At 40.4% G+C, this 21867-nt stretch overlaps 2 protein-coding genes across 7 annotated transcripts in view; one reads left to right on the top strand and one right to left on the bottom strand.

Annotated features, from left to right (window-relative positions):
• LOC101112460 (ATP-dependent translocase ABCB1-like) overlaps positions 1-20370 on the top strand; it is a 166288-nt gene extending 145918 nt beyond the window's left edge. For all 3 annotated transcript variants that reach the window (XM_042249153.2, XM_060414579.1, XM_060414578.1), the window contains 2 exons: positions 3399-3453; positions 16575-20370. The gene's annotated coding sequence lies outside the window, so the exon portion shown is untranslated. The remainder of the gene's footprint in view (positions 1-3398; positions 3454-16574) is intronic.
• Positions 1-21867, bottom strand: part of SLC25A40 (solute carrier family 25 member 40) — a 128016-nt gene that overhangs the window by 31985 nt on the left and 74164 nt on the right. Inside the window, exons 12-13 of one of the 4 annotated variants that reach the window (XM_027968516.3) lie at positions 11373-11453; positions 1724-2939 (exon numbers count right to left, since the gene is read on the bottom strand). In XM_027968516.3, the coding sequence (XP_027824317.1) occupies positions 11422-11453 (32 nt within the window). In that variant the 3' untranslated portion in view covers positions 1724-2939; positions 11373-11421. Of the gene's footprint in view, positions 1-1723; positions 11454-19956; positions 20189-21867 lie in introns of those variants that run through there. The other 3 variants (XR_009600340.1, XM_042249149.2, XM_060414586.1) reach the window with 3 other exon arrangements.

The following is a 21867-nucleotide window of genomic DNA, read 5'->3' as shown; positions in this document are numbered from 1 at the left end:
AGGAAAGAAGCTGAGTGGAGGATGCCTTTGGCCTTTGTTTTGGAGTTTCCTTAGAGTCTTTTCTGTGGTTCTGACTTAACCCAAGGAGTGTCACTGAGGCTTCTTTTGCGACAGGCTGGCTTTCCTGGTGGTTCAGTGGTAAAGAATCCCTCAGAGACGCCAGGATCCCTGGGTGGGGAAGATCCCTTTGAGACGGGCAAGGCAACCCACTCCTGTATTCTTCCCTGGAGAATCCCCATGGACAGAAGAGCCTGGTGGGCTACAGTCCTCTGGGTGGCAAAGAGTCGGACACGACTTAGCCAATAAACACCACCAGGAAAGAGAGCATGGTTTGAAAGCGCCCCCTTCCCTTTTTGCAGGGCCCTTCCATGAGCTTGTGTGGTATAACATTCCTTGCATTATGGAGCTCACGACTTTTCCAGAAAACTTTCCAGAAAACTTTCATAAGCATGGTCTGATCTTCCTGGCTTAAAGAGCATCAGACATCTGCTGTTGATGGTTGTGCTTTTTAAACAAGTGTAGAGAAGCAGGCAGCTTCTTCCTTCCACTCATTATTCCTCTTCCTCCTTTTACCCACCCTCCTCTCAGCTCTCCGCTTCCCTCTGTCTCCCCTCTGGGGGGTGAGGGGTGAGTTGGGGAGGGGAACCTTGAGCAGCCTGGGGCGGGTTACCTGCGCTTCCAAAGAAATTGTTGCTCAGATGCGAGGGGGAAACCTCTGCCTCTGTCTGCTTGCCTGTCTTTCTCCCTGTGCTGGCTCTTTGGTTCCCGAGGGCCCTCGTCACTCTCACTTCTCCACCTTAGCAGGGGCGTAAGCAATCAGTAAGTGGCAAGCTGTCTTTGTCCCTCTTTCACTTTGAGGACAGTGAATCATTTTTGCCTTCAGCCTCAAAATTTATGAGGCTGTTGTGGTCTCTGAGTTCATGCCAAGCCACCCAGAACTAACTGACCTGTGTCATCCAGAGATCACCCAGAGGGACAGACTTATCAGGTTCTGTAGTGGGTCCTCAAGCTGCAAGTGGCCTGATTAGTTATCAGAGAACATGCCTATCTGGTGGTTAGACTGGGGCATTATTTTAGTCTGTTAATTTCTTCAAACATGATCTTGCTTTATTTCTTCTATGTACTGTGGTATTCATTCACAGAATATCTAGTTCACCCTATAAAATTGGAAAACCAACGGGTGGTATTTTTTATTCTAGAAAAATGTGGTTTTCATTCGCTGGCAGTTTAGGCTGGAATTGACTGTGAATCTATAAATAGATGGTATTTTCTCCAAGAAGTCTGTTTCGTGTTGCACTGGCTAAACATTGGTGAGTGTACAGAGGGGCTACCCCTGCAAAAGACACAGTGGCACAACAGAGCCCAAGGAAGTGCTCAGAAGTGGCGCTCACAGCCTTGTGTCAGGAAGAAGACAGTTCAAAGAGTATGAAAGACTAAGAAAAAGTTAAGATTATGAACTCAAGTGTAATGAGACACACTTTTATAAAAAATGGACCAAAACTTGTATGCTAAAGGAAGTTCAGCTCACTTCAGTGGTCTAGGGAAAACTGAGAGTTCCATGGTCGTTCCGATCACGCAGTTTTGCCTGTCACATTCTTCCGAACACATTTCGTTGCAGATGTCAGTCCTTTGATTTTAGAAAATGTTCCAGATAGTTTGGGATTAAGTCCTGTGAATAAAAGTTTACCTGGAAATTTAAATGAATGCATTTAGGTAAAAAAAGTCTGCTCTGCTACAGTTAGCTTTTATTTATTATTGAGAATAGATGTAAACAATACATATGCTGAATATGTAGTTGCTAGAATCTTGCAAGTAGTCTTTATATGGCATGGAATTAAAGCCCAAGATACATAAAAGAAAAATATTACATCAAATTCCATCTTCCTGCCTAAGGGGAGAACCAGATTGTGTTTCATTCTATACCCAAGACTGAGGAAGCAACAGCATTTCCAACCTAAAACCAAATTAATAGCCTGTGCTTCTGAGACAAATTATCACCAAAGGGCATCAGATATCCCAGACCAGGAAACCAGGAGCACTCTTGGGCTGTAAGTAATATAAAGTTAGATCTATGCAAATAGTTGGTCATTTGTGAAAAAGAAGCATCCATAAACTCTTTTCCCAGGGGCACTTAGTCCTGCAAATAATTGTTAGCAGGTTATGAATGCTATGGGAACACGTTAATTAAGGCTAAAGAAATCAGGAGTGCAAAAAAGCAATTTTAAATAGGGTAGTTAAGGTAGGTCATATTGAGAAGGCAATATTTAAGCAAGAACTTGAAAAAAAAATGAGAGAGCCGTGTGGCATATATGTACCACTCCTGGCAGAGGTAATGCAGGCCCCTCAGGGGGAGCGTGTTTGGAGGGTTCACAGGACAGCAGCAGCAGAGAGAGCTGGGTGACTGGGGCCGAGCTGGCAGGGGTGGGAGTGGGCACTGTGCTCAGAGAGGCAACAAAGAATATCGTGTGGGGCCAGAGAGGCCAGGGTAAGGATCTGGCTTTTACTCTGAGAAAAGTGGAAGCCACTTGTAAGTCTTTGAGCAGAGTAGCAGCATAATACGACCTGAGAGTTGTTTTTCATTTATTGAAGTATAGTTGATTTCCAATGTTGTGTTAATTTCTGCTGTACAGCAAAATGATCAGCTATACATATATATATGTTTGCACACACATTCTTTTTCATGTTCTTTTCCACTATGGTTTATTACAGGAAGTTGAATACAGTTCCCTGTGCTCTGCAGGAGGACCTTGTTGTTCATCCATCTTATTTGTAATAGCTGGCATGTGCTAATCTAAAACTCCCAGTCCATCACTCACCTCTTCCTCCTCTTTAGCAAGCATGTGACTTGTGTTTTTAAATGATGACTCTGAGTGTTGCGTTGCGGATAGACTGAAGTGGGCACGAGCGGAAGTGGAGAAACAAGGCAGGAGTTCTCCGGGCTGTTAGGATAGTTATGAAAGTGGCAAAGAGTGAGTGAACTCGAGATGTATTTTGACTGTAGAGCCGACAGGATTTCCTGACGGCACTCCCTATAATCATTCAGAAGAGTGGCCTTTACTAATTTTAGATCCAGATGTACCTTTTCAGCACATGAAGAATTAACTGATCTTGCAGACATTGTTGACATGGTCATCTTCCTTCTGTGCATGCGTGCTGCAGGCAGGTGACCATTCTTCAGTTATCCAGAGATTTCTATCGTGCCTTGGACAGTTACCTTTGCACTTGGTTATTGTCTTACACCGTGTGTTAAACTGGATAACTTCGACAGTTTGTGGGCATCACTCTTTTACATTTGAAAATAAAATATTCAAATATGGTAACTACTTAAATTTATATTCAGTTGACTGTGAAATATTTTGTAAGAGTTTTTAAATACAGGTTTGTTTTTTTTTTTACAGCAGCCAAACTAAGGAAAAAATGAAGAAAGTAAATTTGATTGGACCATTAACACTGGTAAGCTGTGAAATATTAAGTTTGAATCAGTTCTGCCTTCATTTAAGTTTGATGTCTTGGATCTGTAGCGAGAAGTACTTTAAGATACATGTCCTGGATTGGCTCATTGTATTTAATGGCCCATATTCTCAAGGTGGATAATAAAACAGGTAGGGATAGGCTGGCTGGGAGAGCAGGTACACCAGTACTTTAGAGAATAAATTGTTTATACAACTAAATCTGGTTTTAATGCAAAGGTTTTAAATCTGCCTCTTACAGAAAACAAAATGTCACAAAACTTAAAGTAGAAACTGAAATTTTCATTTGAATTTGCAAGTTTAACCTTAAATATAAATGTAATCTTTTCTACTCTCTTAATTTTTTTTGCTGCTGTTCTGATTGAGGTTCAGGATAAAACTGCATTTTACTAGGAGTTAGGCATTCAGGCTTCTCTGGTGGCTCAGATGGTAAAGAATCTACCTGCAAAGAGGGAGATCTGGGTTCGATCCCTGGGTTGGGAAGATCCCTTGCAGTAGGGCATGGAGTAACCCCCTCCAGTATTCTTGCCGGGAGAATCCCCATGGACAGAGGAGCCTGGCGGGCTACAGTCCCTGGGGTTGCAAAGAGTCGGACACGACTGAGTGACTAAGCACAGCACAACACAGAAAGGCATTCTTCTGTTGGAAACTCACTGAAAACAGATCTAGGTTACTTAGGATATTACTCTGAAATTCCTGGAATTTTCACTGAAGCTTGGAGACAATAAAAGTATGTTTCATTAATACGAGAAACTTTTTAATTGAGGTGCAGTGAATATATTATATTACATGAGTTTCAAATGTACTATGAAAAGCCTTTAAAACTTTCCTCAGTTTCACATGGAGAAGGAAATGGCAACCCACTCCAGTATTCTTGCCTGGAGAATCCTGTGGACAGAGGAGCCTGGTGGGCTGCCATCTATGGGGTCGCACAGAGTTGGACACGACTGAAGCGACTTAGCAGCAGCAGCAGCAGCAGCAGCAGTTTCACGTAAATGTTTGGTGGAGACAACATTACATGTTGACTTGCTCCTATGCTTGAGCTGTGGCCCAGAAACTCAAGTGCTCTATCTCCCTTCCCCTCCGGCCACTAAGGTGAACCTTGGGGACACTGGTCCCTTTTGTGCCAATTTAAGGGGCCCTTCCCACCTGCTCTGGACTTTACCTGCCCGCCTTGTTTCATTCCAAGCTCCACCTGGCTTCCCACCCTTTGCCTCTCTCAACACTCTTGCTTGCCCTCTGTGTTTAATGATGGAATTTGGTCTCCCAGACCGAACTTCTGGAAATCCCTGAGAGCAGTTGGCACACCGCCCCCCACCACCCCCTACTTTGTGCTTTAGCCTCAGGGTGCCCCTGCATGGTGACTCCCTCTGACTCAGCCTCCACTCTCAAGGACCCCACTCTGCCCAGCCTGACTCATCACCCATTCTCTTGATGACTGTTCCTTCCTTTGTCCCCCAAAGGGAGTGGGGTGGCAGAGATAAGGGTTAAAAAGATGAGAGAGATGTGAGGGACAAAGGGAAAAGTATAGCAATGGAAGACTAAGAGACGGGAGATGTAGTCTGGAAGGCAGAGGATGAAAAGAAGAACAGAGAGAGAGGCATAGTTTCAGTCAATCAGAAATGGGGAGAAAAAGTGGGAATTTGGAGAGAACTAAAACAGGTGGTGAAGGACAAAGGGTTTGGAGTATCATGACACTGATCGCTGGTTAGTTCTTGGGTGTCGTGCACTTTACTGGTATAACTACTTCCCTCTATAAGTGATAAGTGCAAGTTGCTCAGTCATGTCTGACTCTTTGTGGCACCAAGGGCTATTCAGTCCATGGAATTCTCCAGACCAGAGTACTGGAATGGGTAGCCTTGCCCTTCTCCAGGGATCTTCCCAACCCAGGGATCGAACTGAGGTCTCCCACATTGCAGGCAGGTTCTTTACCAGCTGGGCCACCACAGAAGCCCTCTATAGACGGTACTACATCCAAGATAGTTGGTGTGGCCACCAGGCCTTTTAGACCTCTCTCTAATATCGTCTTCCATGGTCTGTACTGTGTGCTTAGAAATTCCACCACGTGGAGTTCCCTGAGGACTCAAGGCAATGGCACCCCACTCCAGTACTCTTGCCTGGAAAATCCCATGGATGGAGGAGCCTGGTGGGCTGCATTCTATGGGGTCGCTAGGAGTTGGACATGACTGAGCTACTTCACTTTCACTTTTCACTTTCATGCATTGGAGAAGGAAATGGCAACCCACTCCAGTGTACTTGCCTGGAGAATCCCAGGGATGGGGGAGCCTGATGGGCTGCCGTCTATGTGAACTACTATGAAACGACTCATGTAGTTTCCAGTCACCCTGCTGTTTTAACCCCCCACTTCCCCCACTTCCTCTGCACTCCCCAGTTCTTCTTCACTAACTCCCCCTTGTCCTTCAAGATTCTACAATGAGTATCATCTCCATAAGCAAGACTTCCCTAAAGCACACACCCAGGCACTCCTTACGGAGAAGGCAATGGCACCCCACTCCAGTACTCTTGCCTGGAAACTCCCATGGACGGAGGAGCCTGGTAGGCTGCAGTCCATGGGGTCGCTAAGAGTCGGACACAACTGAGCGACTTCACTTTCACTTTTCACTTTCCTGCATTGGAGAAGGAAGTGGCAACCCACTCCAATATTCTTGCCTGGAGAATCCCAGGGAGGGAGGAGCCTAGTGGGCTGCCATCTATGGGGTCGCACAGAGTCGGAAGCGACTGAAGCGACTTAGCAGCAGCAGCAGCAGGCACTCCTTAAGTTTCTTGCCCTTCACTAGTGATCTGTCTTCCAAAAGCTAACTTAAGTCTCTTAAAGGGGCCTTATCCTCAAGACCCAGAATATCTGTTCCTTCTCCACTCTATAATTCTCCCTCTGAAATATTCTGAATGTCTTTTTAAAGGATGTATTGTGTCTGTGTGTGTAAATGACATCAACCCCTAGCTGTTTCTACTTCACTACCTCAGGAGCTCTGGAAGATCAAACAGTGTTTCTTAATGAAACCAAATCTTAGTCCCTTCTGATTATATTGCAATCACTTATCCGAATAAGACACTGATTCAATGAAATTAGGATTTTTTCCACACAGATACAAAATAAATAGAATCTCAAAATTACTCTGACAATGATTTGAATTGAAATTCTCTTTCTTCCCTAATACATTTATTTGGAACGGTTACAAAAGTACTGACCTTAAAGAAAAATCCAAAGAACATACATGGTGAAAAAAGAGAAATTCTGTTTACAAGCTAAGTATTCTTCTCTTCTCTTTCCTTCTTTTTTTTAGTTTCGATACTCTGATTGGCAGGATAAATTATTTATGTCTTTTGGCGCTATCATGGCCATAACTCATGGGTCAGGTCTGCCCCTCATGATGATAGTATTTGGAGAAATGACTGACAGATTTGTTAATACTGGAGGAAATTTCTCCCTTCCAGATAAGCATTTCTTTAATTGAGATATGTAGATGTATAGATGTATTCATTTATTTAACTGAGTGAAAGATTAGAAATTGACTTTTCTACTCATCATCTGCTTGCTTCATGGTTTGGACAGCTGGGTAGCTTCAGATATCACAGAAGGAGTTTTAAAATACTCAGTAAAATTCCTCAAATAATCAGTTAAATTTCAACAAATAAGTGTGTGCTATTGGACTTTAAGTATAGAATAAGGAAATTTCCAGAAAGCTTTGAATTTCAATAAAGTAAGGAAGTCAGTCTGCTTGAGGATGGTGGACCCATAGCAGAGCATGTCTGCACAGTGTCCATTCAGTTAATGACTATTGATGAGCTCGCTTCAAATGCAGCAGTTGGCATGGCAATACTTCTTAGCCGTCCTCAGCTTGCAGGTCTGTTTCTGATGTTTTCTTCTTCCCCTCCCCCTCCCCCTCTCCCTCTCTCCTATCCTTCTTGCTAAAATTACACCTACTTTCTGTCTCTAATATTTGGATCAACAAGGTTGACTGTTCCTTAACAGAGCACTTTACTAAAGAGTGAATGGATTCAGTATGAGAATGATGTGCTTTGAAACTCACCCAAAGGACTAAAATTACTGGAGTGCCAAAGGAGTCACATAAGTTAATGCCATCTATACGAGGGGCTATGTCAGCAGCATTGGAGTGAGGTTCCAATGGACAAAGTTATTTTCATATTAGACAGACTTAACACAGAAAGGAAAATAGCCACACTTTCTGCCCAGCACGACGGCTCAGTTCCTCCCTAGAGACCTGCAGGCTCTAGCTGGAGGAGACCGAGTGGAGCCCTGCTGCTCAGATGGGGGATGTGCAGGAGATGGCTAATAAAGGGGAGGCAGCTTCTGCAGTAGAGGCACCTGATAGGCAGTAGACTGTATTTAGATGACACTCAGGAAGAGTTTCCAGTGTTCACTGCTGAGAGCTACATATTTGGTTAGCATTGTAGGGCTGGTTGTAATTACCTAAGAACATGATTGCTTAATTTATGCAATAGGATCTCTTTACATGGATATTGATGAATATTAATACCTTTTAGATGTCTAGCAGAAGCATCCTTTGAATAGTTAAAGCACACTCCTACAAAAAGAGTTTATTTATTCTCTAGTACTACTGTCTCTGAGAAGAAACTCTTTGTAACAAAAATAACAGAAATCTTTCATAGTGTGTATCATGTGCTAGGTCTTATTCTCAGTGACACATGAAGACAGCTGAGGCTTGGAGAGAATAAATAACCTCCCAAAATTACACAGTGTTAGGGCAGAATTCAGACTCAGGTCTTTCTACCGTCCATACCATGCTCATGACTGTACACATTCTACTGCCAATGTAGGTAGCTGTACATTCTCCTTTAAAAATTGTGTCTGGGAAAGTTTTAACTGGATTACTTGTATTCAACCAGTGGCCAAACCTTTAACACAAATATTGTAAAGAGTAAGATAGGATAGTTTAAAAAGTCTTTAAGGAAACTAGGAATTTTTAATTTACTTTCCTTTTACTTCTTATAAGATTTATAGATGTATAATACACACACAGAGAACAGGAGAATGCCCACATTAGAATATATCAATCAAAACTGGCTTCAATTTAGGATTTTTAAAAAATCAGATGAATGACTGGATAAACAAAAGTTGTTACATACATACAATGGAGTGTTAAAAAGCCTTAAAAAGGAAGGAAATTTTGACACCTGCTATAACAAGGATGAATCTTGAGGACATTACGCTAAGCGAAAGAAAACAAATATCATATTATTCTGCTTATAGGAGGTGTCTGCTGCTGCTGCTAAGTCGCTTCAGTCGTGTCCGACTCTGTGCAACCCCAGAGACGGAGCCCACCAGGCTCCGCCATCCCTGGGATTCTCCAGGCAAGAACACTGGAGTGGGTTGCCATTTCCTTCTCCAATGCATGAAAGTAAAAACTGAAAGTGAAGTTCCTCAGTCGTGTCCGACTCTTAGCGACCCCATGGACTGCAGCCCACCAAGCTCCTCCATCCATGGGATTTTCCAGGCAAGAGTACTGGAGTGGGGTGCCATTGCCTTCTCCGATAGGAGGTGTCTAGAGTAGCCAAATTCATAGAAACAGAAAAGAAGATAGTGGTAGCTGGGGCTGGAGGATAAGGAAATGGGGGGTTGTTTAATGGGCAGAGTTTCAGTTGGGGAAGCTGAAAAGTTCTGGAGATTGATTTTACCATAGTGTAAATATATTTAGCACTACTTAACTATACACTTAAAATGGTTAAGACTATAATGCATATCTTATCATAGTTAATTTTTTTTAATTGGATGCAATGTACTTATCCCAAGGAAGTTGGCATTTGGTCCAGTTTTATTAGTCCCATTTTTGTTTTTGCTAACACCAGAGTAATTCACAGCTTCCTTATTTGGAGCAGTCTGCTTATTTTTAATGTGTTTCTAATTATGCAACCAAATTGCTTTGAAGCTGGAATGGCAGACAGGTGCCACGTACTGTGCCCAGGGCCAAATTCAATGTCTTTCTGGGGAATGGCACGAGCAAGTCATTTGCAGACCTGTGACTACTGGAGTGATACACTCACTAGAGTTGCCAACTTAGTTTCGGTGACCTCCAAATTAAATGACACTTGGTTCTCTGCAGCCACGTTTGTCATTAGGCAACTTGTCTTGGAGGATTTGGAATGAGAAGTCCCTCAAATGTTATTAATGCCAGTGTCCACTCTTTAGGTTTGTACAAATAATATTCCCATGGCTCTTTGGAGAAAACGAATTGTATCGCTTCTCGGCCTTTTGGCTAAGATCAGGTGTAGAAAACGAATTGTTACATTTCATGCTCACTCTGAATCCAGAGAGCTCCTTGATATGTTTAGGTTTGTAGAGTTTAGCCAAAGTCATGGGGGCTGAGAGATGGCGGAGTCCTCAGGTGTCCCTAGCTGAGCTCGCTAGCTTGTCTCACCAAGATGATGTTTGTTTAGAGTCTATTCTTTAGAATTGTTGGATTCTTGGACAGCAAGACTCAATGGGAGCCAAATGAGACAAGAATGTTAGAAGGAAAAAAAAAGGTTTAAATTACAAGAGGGTCTGACAGTGAGTTATTGTGAACAGAGTCCATCCTTATCAACAGAATAAAGTCTCCGTGACAAGGTTGTTCCCTCACCATGACTCAGCTGTGCAGAAACTATGCATAAAACATTCCACATCCAAACCTTAAGAATGGAGTCCTAGGAAACAGGGTTTCTACAGAGTATTAGGAACTTGATATTTCATGCCAAGTCTATGTGGCTGTAATAATGTAGGAGGTTGTGTGGAGAAATTGATACACCCTGCGTGCCCTTGCATTGCCACATAGATGAAAGGAAAAGACATTTTTGAGCCCCAGTTACCTTGATTTATTACCCATACTGCTAAAACTGCCTGGCCATCCAGAAATTCTGTCTTGTGCTGTTTTTCCATGTAATATTAATAAAAGTAGTCCTGGACTGAATCAAGGGAGGCAGGCATCAATTTACTTTGAGACTCAAAGTGACAGCTCTCCTTATTTAGTGTCTCTTTGAGTGTTCCTTAAGGTATACGTTTATTACTGAGGCCTGTACCTGAATTTGGGGCAAATTACTTAACCTCTATAATCCCTGCTGTTACCACCTTTGAAAGGTAGGCTTGCTGATAGAATTAAATGAGATGACTTATGTCAAGTGTCTGGAACATAAATATTGAGGGGAAACTAGCTGTAAGAACTTGGAAATGCAACAATCACTCTTAGACTCTGTTTCCTCACCTATAAAATGTATAAATGTATGGAGTATATGTGGGTTCTCTAAAATGAAAAGGCAGCTTTAGAATTTCCCACATTTTTGCTATGGGAGGCATTTAGGTAGAATAGAGAAGTTCTCCATCCTGGTATATTAAAGTCAATTGGAAGCAATTTTTAGATTATGATCTAGTCTCAGCTAGAGGTTCTGATTCAGCTGGTCTTGGATGGAGCCTCAGTTCAGTTGCTCAGTCGTATCTGACTCTGCGACCCCATGGACTGCAGCACACCAGGCTTCCCCGTCTATCCCCAACTCCTGGAGCATACTCAAACTCACGACCATCAAGTCAGTGATGCCATCCAACCATCTCATCGTCTGTTGTCCCCATTGGACATCTATATTTTTTTCCACCCACCCTACATGATTCTAACAGGCAGACAGTGCTGTGAACCACTCAACCAGATAACTGCTTGAAGACTGTTTATGAGGCTGAAGCCTAACACATAGCATCTGGGAAGACCAGGCAGCGGCCTCCTCCAGATCGAATCCCATGAGATTTCCAGATCTAACATTCCAGATTTCATCACATGACTCTTGAAGGAGCACATTCATACACACGTGTCACACCCTGGTCCTCTGGCAGCAGAAACTTGGTTTCCTAGGGGCTGTAGGGCTTCTAGGGTTACTCACCCAGGATTAGATTGCCATTCTTGGCCTGGGACTCTGAGAAAGGAGCAGGTCAAGTTTGTAATGGTCGTAGATTTTTATTTCCTAGGAGGGAAGATCAATTTGAGTTATAATATTGGTGATGGAGGAGAGAAAAAGTCATTTTAAGATTTCACCTGCTTTCTAAGTTCAGGGGGGAAATAGCCCTGTACGCATAATCTGCAGGTTTCCTGTGGTTTTGAACAATGATTTCTACACATACTTCAGCTTTCATGTAGCTTGTCTGCCTCTCATTCCAAACACACTTCCAACGTAGCTATTGAAGGTGCCAGATTTATGAACTCAGGAAGCAAATGAGCACACAGAACTGAATGGATGAGAACAGAAGTGAAATAGAGTCTGCTTCCTCAAGGACCTAGTAGCTGATAAAGAGCTAGACTAATAAGCAGAAACAGTTTGCTGTGAACATCTATAGAAAGAACAATCCTGAGGGAGAAATTATGCCGCCATCGGGGCTACAGGCCTGGTAATTGATCCTGACGGTAGGTTAAGTTTAAAATAAATTTCTACCTCATCTCCCTTTGGTAACGCAGCACCCAGAAAATGTGACCTCAGGGCTGTCTGCACGTGATAAAGGAACAAAGCCCAGTTTCTCTCCTGGCGTCGTGGCAAGTGTGTTTTCCCAACAGTGCTGTGGTAGCATTTTATCCTGTCATGCTGTGAATGCAGTCAGTACGGGCTGTTTTCTTTTTATTTTTCACTTTGTGCTTGTTAAGTGAAAATAAGTCGTTACCACGTGAACCAGTCGGTGTGCAGTGTCGGGTGCTGTATGAGAGTGTTAGACGCTCAGCCTACTTACTGTAATAACTGAGTGACTTTGGCTAAGTTGCTTTATATCCCTGTGCTTCAGTTTCCTCATCTGTAAAATAGGAATTTATGATGTAGCCCTACCTGTATTGTCCTATCTATGGAATTGTGAAATTAAACCATGTAATGCATGTATAGTATTCAGAACAATGCCCAGCATATAATAAATGCTCACTGGATCCTAGCTGTTACGAAAACATGTGAACCAGAAAAGGCACAGTGACACTTTTACCAAAATTAGTTCAAAGTAAAAGACCATTTCCTTCCAGTTAATACTGCTTTAAAAATACCAATTTACAGGACTGCTAATAACCAAGACAAGGAATGCAGGACCCTGACGGATCACCATGATCCACTGACTTGTCTTTGAGCAACTCAGTGACTTTTCTTGTCTTTTTCTCCCTTTGCCATGAATGTAATTCAGACTTTCCATTATTTATGTTGTGAGGAAGCATGTAAGGGAAACACACACATATAGTAACGTAGAATCAAAAGAAGCAAGTATCTGTAAAGTGCTTTGCACCACTAAGAAAAAAGTGCCTGTTAAATCCTGTGTTTCTATGTGGACCATTTCTTTCTTCTTCCTCTGCCTTCTGTATGCCCTTCATCAGCTCCTCTCTGCTGCTCTAGGAAGCTGTGTTGCTAAAGGCCCAAGGCCTCTGGTAGGGGGGCAGTACCTGGGGCGGGGGGGCTTTACTTCCCCAACTGGACCCTCGATGTGCCTAAACCCTAGGGCCCTTTACATGGGCCAGATGATAAGAGTGACTTGAGAGTGACAGGGAAAGAGAAAAAGATTTTAAAAACCCGGCAGTGCCTTTCAAAACTGTCTTATTTTAATTTTGTTTTTATTTAGTGAATTTTTCACTGGCAATGCTAAATCCAGGCAGAATTCTGCAAGAAATGACTAGGTAATTGGCTAATGTTGTATATATCATATGTATTTCTTTATACTGTGCTTTTAAAAAACATTTTATTTGAAAATAATTTCAATCTTATGTAGAGCTATAAGCGTGTGCAAAGAATCCCTGTATACTCTAGCTTTTGCTAGACTCTTTATCCTATTGTTTCCATTTATACCCCCACCCCTGCCATTTAAAGTAAGTTGCACAGGGGACTTCCCGGGTGGTCCAGTGGTTAAGACTCTGTCCTCCTAATGCGGGAGGCCTGGGTTTGATCCCTGGTCAAGGAAATAGATCCCACATGCTGTTAAGAAGACCCAGGGCAGCCAAATGAATAAATATTTTTTAAAAAAGTAAGTTGCCCGGAGCATGGTCCTTTACTTATGAATACTTGATTGGTTCCAAGAACAGGGTATGCTCTTAATAACCACAGTACAGCTATCAACCTCAGTACATTTCATATTGATACAATACTTTGGTCTACCATCTGAATTCCAGTTTGGTCTGTTGATCTAATAATGTCATTTATGGCACTGTTTTTCCCTTTCTTCACCTTCTTAATAGAAATCCCAAAGCCTGTCACATAACATTTGTGTTTACTTATCAATTAATGTTGCCGACTTAAATGAGTACTGTGTGTTGCCATCGTGGCCTGAAAGGAAAATATATTTGAGAGTAATGAAATTGAATTTTTATTTCTAAAGATACTAACTTCCCTCCAATTTAGTTAAGACTACACTCTGAGTTGATTTGAATCCATAACATTTTAGCATTGGTTTTAAAAAATCTTTCCACTTCTGCCAATCAGGAAGAGGGTTTTTTGTTCTTTGTGTAAACAGTATGGGAAAAACTTACACTAAGAGCCATTTTGCATGTTCAGCCTATTTATTCCTGTATTTGCAATGGGGTGAAGCTTTTCAGAACAGTGAGATATGCAAGTTTAGAATGTGAATCATGGAAGTCAAATTGTGTCTACAGATTATTAATATGTTTAAAAATGATTCATGAACACCACTGTATATTTGCAGTTGACCACACAACTTTATTTTACCTTTGGCTGATAATTCAAGTGGATAGATTGGCCACTGTTCTATTATAATGTAAGAAAAGAGAAAAAAAAATGTACGTTATAATGTCCTACATGGTCTTTGTGATCTGTCAGTAAATTTATTAACTTCCAATTCTGAATATTTCTCTTCCAAACATAAAGACTCTATTTAAAAGAAACTTTTGAATTGTTTTCCAGATATGCATATTATTATTCAGGATTAGGTCCTGGAGTTCTTGTTCCTGCCTATATACAGGTTTCATTTTGGACTTTAGCAGCTAGCCGACAGATTAAGAAAATTAGGCAAGAGTTTTTTCATGCTATTCTATGACAGGAAATAGGAAAGTTAGGAAGTTTTTTAAAGAAAAATATACCTAAAATTTATTTTATTTTGTAATTCATACATAAAAGGTTTCCATGTGCTTGATTTTGTATATCTTTCTTATGAGGAAAATACTGGTCCCTAGTTTACAGGAACATAATTACTTGCTTTTCCTTATTATTTGTTCTAATTTCAAAGTAATATTATCTCTATTAGTAAAATAGGATAAATTAATATAAATTTTTAATTATTTTATCTTGTGAATATATCCCAGAGTCAGAGTACTATGCTTAAAATTCATCTCAACTCTGCTAACTTCTACTTTCCTAACTATCTTATTAATTATCTATTGATCTTTAAAAATATATGCAAATTAAATTCATGTTCCTCAATATAAAAGATAACATATTATGTGCTTTGCTTTTTCCACTACATAGTATATCCTGGAAATTTTAGAGATTTTTCTCATTCCCTTTTACACCTGCATATTACTCCAGTGTGTATGTCAGACTGTTAGTCTTTGCAATTACTGTTATAATCTGTATATTTTAAAAATATGTGTAATCTAAGTATATACTCTCAAAGAATTGAAAATAGGACTCAAACTGATACTTGGATGCCAGTGTTCACAGCAGAATTATTTTCAGTAGTTGATAGGTGGAAACAACCCAGATGTCCATACAGATGAGTGGAGTAACAAAATGTCATATATACACACCATGGAATGTTACTGAGCCATGGAAAAGGAATACATACCACATGCATGAGCCTTGAAAAAAAATATTACGTTAAGTGAAATAAGCCAGACACAAAAGGGCAAATGCCGTATGATTCCAATTTTAAGAATGAATCTAGGACAGGCAAATTCACAGTTAAGTAGATTAGAGGTTTCCAGAGACTGAGGGGAAGGGGAGAAAGGAAAGTTACTGTTTAAAGAGGTAAGGAGTTTTTGTTTGGCATGATGAACATTTTTTGAAATAGTGGTTGGTGATGGTTGCACAATAGTGTGAATGTGATTTTCACCTTACTAGCCTTTCACAACCCACTCCAGTGTTCTTGCCTGGAGAGTCCCAGGGACGGCAGAGCCTGGTGGGCTGCCGTCTATGGGGTCGCACAGGGTCAGACACGACTGAAGCGACTTAGCAGCAGCAGTAGCAGCAGCCGCCTTTCACAGCCTTAGGCCGGCCTCTTAGAGCAACTGTGTGCACACTGGGGGTTGAAACTTGTTCTGCTTGGGAGAGAACGAGTTTTCCCCAGACATGGACACAGACCTCTGCCACTCCTCCTTCAGGGACCGACTGACCTCTAGCAGGTAACCGTATTCCTGGTGCAGAGTAGATGCTGAATGTTTATTCAGTCAGTGGACAGAGGTTCCGTAGGTCAAGCCTCCAACTGAACTGCAGCAGTTCTGCTGCTCCTGCATCGCTTCGCCTTTACCCACATGCGGATTTCCTGGTGTTTCTGTCGCCTGGGCACTTGTGTTGTTCCTGTAGTTTTTTGTTATTCTTTACTAATTGGATATGACCATATTCTCCCCCCAAAAGGTAAATTCCATATTTGTTCCAGAATATCTCAAGCTTCCATATCTAGAACTTTAAAAGCAGCACAAATAATCCCACTGTAATGTTTCTATAAGGGGTAGCATTGAAACTACTGGAAGATCAAAAGTCAACATACAGATGTTTGATTTTACAGTATGTTTGCACTGTTTTATACAGTATGTATGGCGAAGGCGATGGCACCCCACTCCAGTACTCTTGCCTGGAAAATCCCATGGACGGAAAAGCCTGGTAGGCTACAGTCCACAGGGTCGGAAGAGTCAGACACAACTGAGCAACCTCACTTTCACTTTTCACTTTCATGCATTGGAGAAAGAAATGGCAACCCACTCCAGTGTTCTTGCCTGGAGAATCCCAGGGATGGCAGAGCCTGGTGGGCTGCCGTCTGTGGGGTCACACAGAGTCGGACATGACTGAAGCAACTTAGCAGCAGCAGCAGCATACAGTATGTAAAGTTTAATGGTTTTAGGATCTTACTAGTATCAAGTTTCAAGAGCAATTAAATATTTGTTATTTTATCCTAATTTTCAGGTAAAGAAGATACTCCCTCATTACTTGGCCTCTGTGGGTCTCTAACATCAGTGGCAAGTTACAGATCTCTAACAAGCCTAAAATAGAATGACTATCTTGCAAGTCCCACAACAGAGAAGACAAGCAGGTCTGACTCCATCCTAAAAAATTGTGTGTAAAAAACCAGAAGTTTTTATGTTGCAAATATTCCATATACGTAAGTTTGACTGCTGGGATAATCTTTGGAATTTTATATTGTTCTGGGACATGTCTGGAATTCTGTTGTTTATATTAGAGAATTCAGTCCACTCCATGTAAACTTCTGAGTGAAAAAAAAAATGCTGCCATTTTTCATTTAAAAATTATATTTGTCACTGAGGTTTAAAAATAGGCTTAAAAAACTTTCAGATATCCTCCAATAATCCATTGCAAATTGTACATATTTATTATTCAGCTGATTTTCATATATTTAAATGTATCATAGTCGCCAGAGACTGAGTTCAAGGTTTTATTCTAGATATTTAAGTATTTTCTTTTGCTCTCTTATTCAATGATTACATTTTCTAAAAATGACTTATTTCATATTTCATGAACTCCTTCCCAGGTTCTGATGTTTAAATGCCTTGTCTTTGAAGTGAAGAGAACGTTTCTCAGCTGCAGTTTCACAGCAGTTTATTCAGTAACTGTCTGTAACAGTTACCATTTAGCATTAACCTAACATTCCATTCAGCATTTTATAAATTTTGTAGGACATGCATTTAGGCAGTTACTAAATTTGTTGGGGCACAAGGAAAATATTTTACACTATTTTAGGCCATTTAGGTAAAATGAATAACATTTTGTTTTCCAAAATTTCCTTTAAAGTTTACCAGTTTTACTGGTCAACCGCATGTAAAAGAATGAAACTAGAACACTTTCTAACACCATACAAAAAAATAAACTCAAAATGGGATTAGAGATCTAAAGGTAAGACCAGAAACTATAAAACTCCTAAAGGAGAACATAGGCAAAACACTCTCCGACATACATCACAGCAGGATCCTCTATGACCCACCTCCCAGAATATTGGAAATAAAAGCAAAAATAAACAAATGGGACCTAATTAAACTTAAAAGCTTCTGCACAACAAAGGAAACTCTAAGCAAGGTGAAAAGACAGCCTCCAGAATGGGAGAAAATAATAGCAAATGAAGCAACGGACAAACAACTAATCTCAAAAATATACAAGCAACTTATGCAGCTCAATGCCAGAAAAATAAATGACCCAATCAAGAAATGGGCCAAAGAACTAAATAAACATTTCTCCAAAGATGACATATGGATGGCTAATAAACACATGAAAAGATGCTCAACATCACTCATTATCAGAGAGATGCAAATCAAGACCACAATGAGGTACCACTTCACACCAGTCAGAATGGCTGCGATCCAAAAGTCTGCAAGCAATAAATGCTGGAGAGGGTGTGGAGAAAAGGGAACCCTCTTGCAGTGTTGGTGGGAATGCAAACTAGTACAGCCACGATGGAGAACAGTGTGGTGATTCCTTAAAAAACTGGAAATAGAACTGCCTTATGACCCAGCAATCCCACTGCTGGGCATACACACCAAGGACACTAGAATTGAAAGAGACACGTGTACCCCAATGTTCATCACAGCACTGTTTATAATAGCAGGACATGGAAGCAACCTAGATGTCCATCAGCAGATGAATGGATAAGAAAGCTGTGGTACATATACACAATGGAGTATTACTAAGCCATCAAAAAGAATACATTTGAATCAGTTCTGATGAGATGGATGAAACTGGAGCCGATTATACAGAGTGAAGTAAGCCAGAAAGAAAAACACCAATACAGTATACTAACACATATATATGGAATTTAGAAAGATGGTAATGATAACCCTGTATGCGAGACAGCAAAAAAGACACAGATGTATAGAACAGACTTTTTGACTCTGTGGGAGAGGGAGAGGGCGGGATGATTTGGGAGAATGGTATTGAAACATGTATAATATCATATAAGAAATGAATCGCCAGTCCAGGTTCGATGCAGGATACAGGATGCTTGGGGCTGGTGCACTGGGATGACCCAGAATGATGGTATGGGGAGGGATGTGGGAGGGGGGTTCAGGAGTGGGAACTTATGTACACCTGTGGCGGATTCATGTTGATGTATGGCAAAGCCAATACAGTATTGTAAAGTAAAAAAAAAGAAAAGAAAAGAATTAAAAATAAATAAATAAATAAAGTTTACCAGCTTTAAAATTGATCACATTTATGTCCCATAAATTAGAAAAACTTAAAAATGTAGAGAACATGTTGAAAACAATTTTATCAGGAAGGATATCAAGTCCATTTAAGGATTTGAGAAGCTTTAAGGTAAGGATCAGCAGGCTAATCACCACACTTAACAGCATGCCTGACATCCAGTGCTGTTTTTCTCGTGTGCAAGAATGAATTGCATCTCACGTGCTTTAACAGCTTCTGTCATTAATCATGCCATAATCTCATTTTAAAACTGACCTTAAAAATTATTAGTTAAAAATCAGTTTTCTTTAAAAGTTCTGAGATGTCTTTTAAATTTTTGCAAATTTTGAAACAATTGTACATTTGGTCCCCCCAAATTCCACCATATTGAAAGAGGAAATGTATGAAGTATATTTTCTAAAGTAATATGAGGAAAACATGGTCAGTTGTGCCAAAGATCTTTTATACATTGTTTACATGAAGAGGCTACTACAATACTTATCTGGGACTTTGTATGCTATTTTTTCTTTGTTAATAAAACATTACATTCAAACTTAGCAACTTTGACTATTGAAAGAACATTCCTCCTAAAATATTGAGAGAAAAGCAGCACTTACCACAGTCATTCTTTGTATTCGAAATGTGGGAGTGTGGTGCTTCTCTGCAATACTTGACTCTCATTATTCGGAATTTAAGATAATAAACAGTAACAAGGCTAGTCATATGTTAAGACAGTTCAAACAATGTCATTTCAGGGATAAAGAAGACCTGGAAGCCCTTAAATTATTTAGATGTATCAGAACATACTCAGAGCTTTCTTCCTTTAGCTTAAGTTTTTGGTACTTGTAGTAATGCAAATATTCTTGAGAAATGGTACCATCAACCTAGTCTTAATTCTGTATACCTTATTGTGAATGATGTATCTACTGCAATTTGTAATTCAGCATGGGGAATGGAAGGAAGGTTAAAACAAGGTTACTGGAAACCTTGGGAGGAGCGAATGAGAGACAATTAAGGGTGGGAGGAACTTGGAAAATTTTAGGCTAGCCTTAAGCACTGTTGCTGCTGCTTTCCTAACAGTCAGACTATTTAAATGCTTTCATTCATGGTCCACTCTCAAATGACATTATCCTTCAATAATTAAAGAAAATCATTGTTACATTTTCCATACATTTTTATAATACAGAAAGGAAATACAGGATTCCATAATTGATGAAAATTTTCAGATTTGTTCTCACGTGTACCGGATCTTGTGCATCTTCACACGCTGCTGAGCGCATGCTGAAACACGGCCTCTGAGGACAGCGCCTCTTCCTCCTTTCTTGGAGCTCTTGGTGTAAAACTGAGCTGCTGATGTGACTTCAGGTTTCTACACAGTTCATTCCACGCTAGTTATAGAGGCAGTCTGTTAATGTTTGCATGAGGTATGTCTCTATCTTCAGTAGTGTTCATTGTTCACACACTCTGCCCTAAACAGAATGCTGAACTATATGCTCCTATTTCCATGCGTATTTTGTTGCCTTGATGTACGATACTTGTTGCATGTATATTAAACATTTTGTACCATGCAGTAGTCGTCTTATTTTTTCTTTGACAAAATGTTATTTGATTCAAGGTATACACTGAATTTTTGTTTCAACAAATGTGGTAAGTGTATATTAACACCTCAAATACTAATATGAAAATGCTTTTGGAGAAACCTTCATTTTGTTTCAAATTTTTATTTTCTAAAAAATGACATAATATGCTTTAAAATTGACAACATTCACTCAAGTGGTACAGGACAGTAGTGGTTTTGGCTGAGCTGTGATTTATGTAACAACCCTGTTTGTTTTCTGACGTGTAAAATGGACCCACCACCACCCTCTCAGCACCTATGTGGTGGCATCAGGATAAAGTCAACATTAAATAAAATTATAAGTTCTGAAACGGTAAGTACCAAATGCAAACTACTATTAACTGTGACTGACAGGAACCTTAAACATCCAAGTAGACTAAGTTGGTGTTAAGTCCTCTTTATTAGATAGATGTACATACAAGTTTTCAAGTGGTTAAAAATGTTTCTCAAATTTACAACTTATGTAAATTCTTTGTTCAATTTCCCATTGTTGGTTAGTTTCTGGTTTTAATAAACTCATCCACTGGATTACTCTGGAAATGTCACATGACTGCTTTGAACATCAGGGCCCTTAATTTTTTTGACCTAGTCCACTTTGCTCTTTAGTAAGCAAAGCAACTTCTATTTTGCTTTAGCTTTTTTTCCCCACAGATAGGAGGGGGAAGATAAAATTATACCAATGCCATGGTGGTGCCTTTTAAAAACATACTTTAGTATAAACCAAAACTTTTTTTTAAAATAGGTCACCTCATCATAAGCCCCATTTTTCATCCTGCCAGTCATTTTTCTAAAACCAGCTTCACTATACAACACTTAGTATTAATATGTGACACATTCTGGTGTTTTCTGTTTAGGCTAACCTATGCTATCCTGTTTTCTTTCAGTTAAAAAAATAAATAGGTCTTGAGAGAAAAACAAAACACAACTCTGTAACTTTTCAGAGCTGGGCCCAAAATACTTCCTTGGTTTTCTGTTGCCTTCTTGTTCCTTCTTGGCAGACCAGGCCCCCTGGACTCCTTTTCCCATCTGATCTACCACGGGGCATGTACACTCTGCTCAAGCCACTGGTGCTAAGTACCACTGCCTGATTGAAGACTCCCAGCCTCCAGGTATGTTGCCTTGGACTGCCTGTCCTAAGAACCATTTGCTGACCAGCCTGTGCACCCCAGGCCAGGGGAGAATTCTTCAGCTTTTCCATTACTTCTTTTGTTTATTCCTAACAATCACAGCTGAAACCTTAAGACCAGTGAGAGTAACTGCAGTGTCTTACCTCCAATGCTTTTTATACTGCCTACCACGTAAAAGAGCTCATCCCAGTAAGTGTGGAGTGATGGATTGAAACATAACAACAGTCATTTACTTTTAAAAGTTCACTTGGACAAAAATTAAAAAGTAATACACCAAACTTTCCCGTATTCCTGGAATTTGTGCCCCAGGAGGAAAAAAAGA

Source organism: Ovis aries, chromosome 4, assembly GCF_016772045.2.
Source record: "Ovis aries strain OAR_USU_Benz2616 breed Rambouillet chromosome 4, ARS-UI_Ramb_v3.0, whole genome shotgun sequence".
Taxonomy (NCBI): Eukaryota; Metazoa; Chordata; class Mammalia; order Artiodactyla; family Bovidae; genus Ovis; species Ovis aries.
The sequence above is the reverse complement of the archived record's forward strand: the minus strand, read 5'-3'. Positions and strand labels throughout refer to the sequence as shown.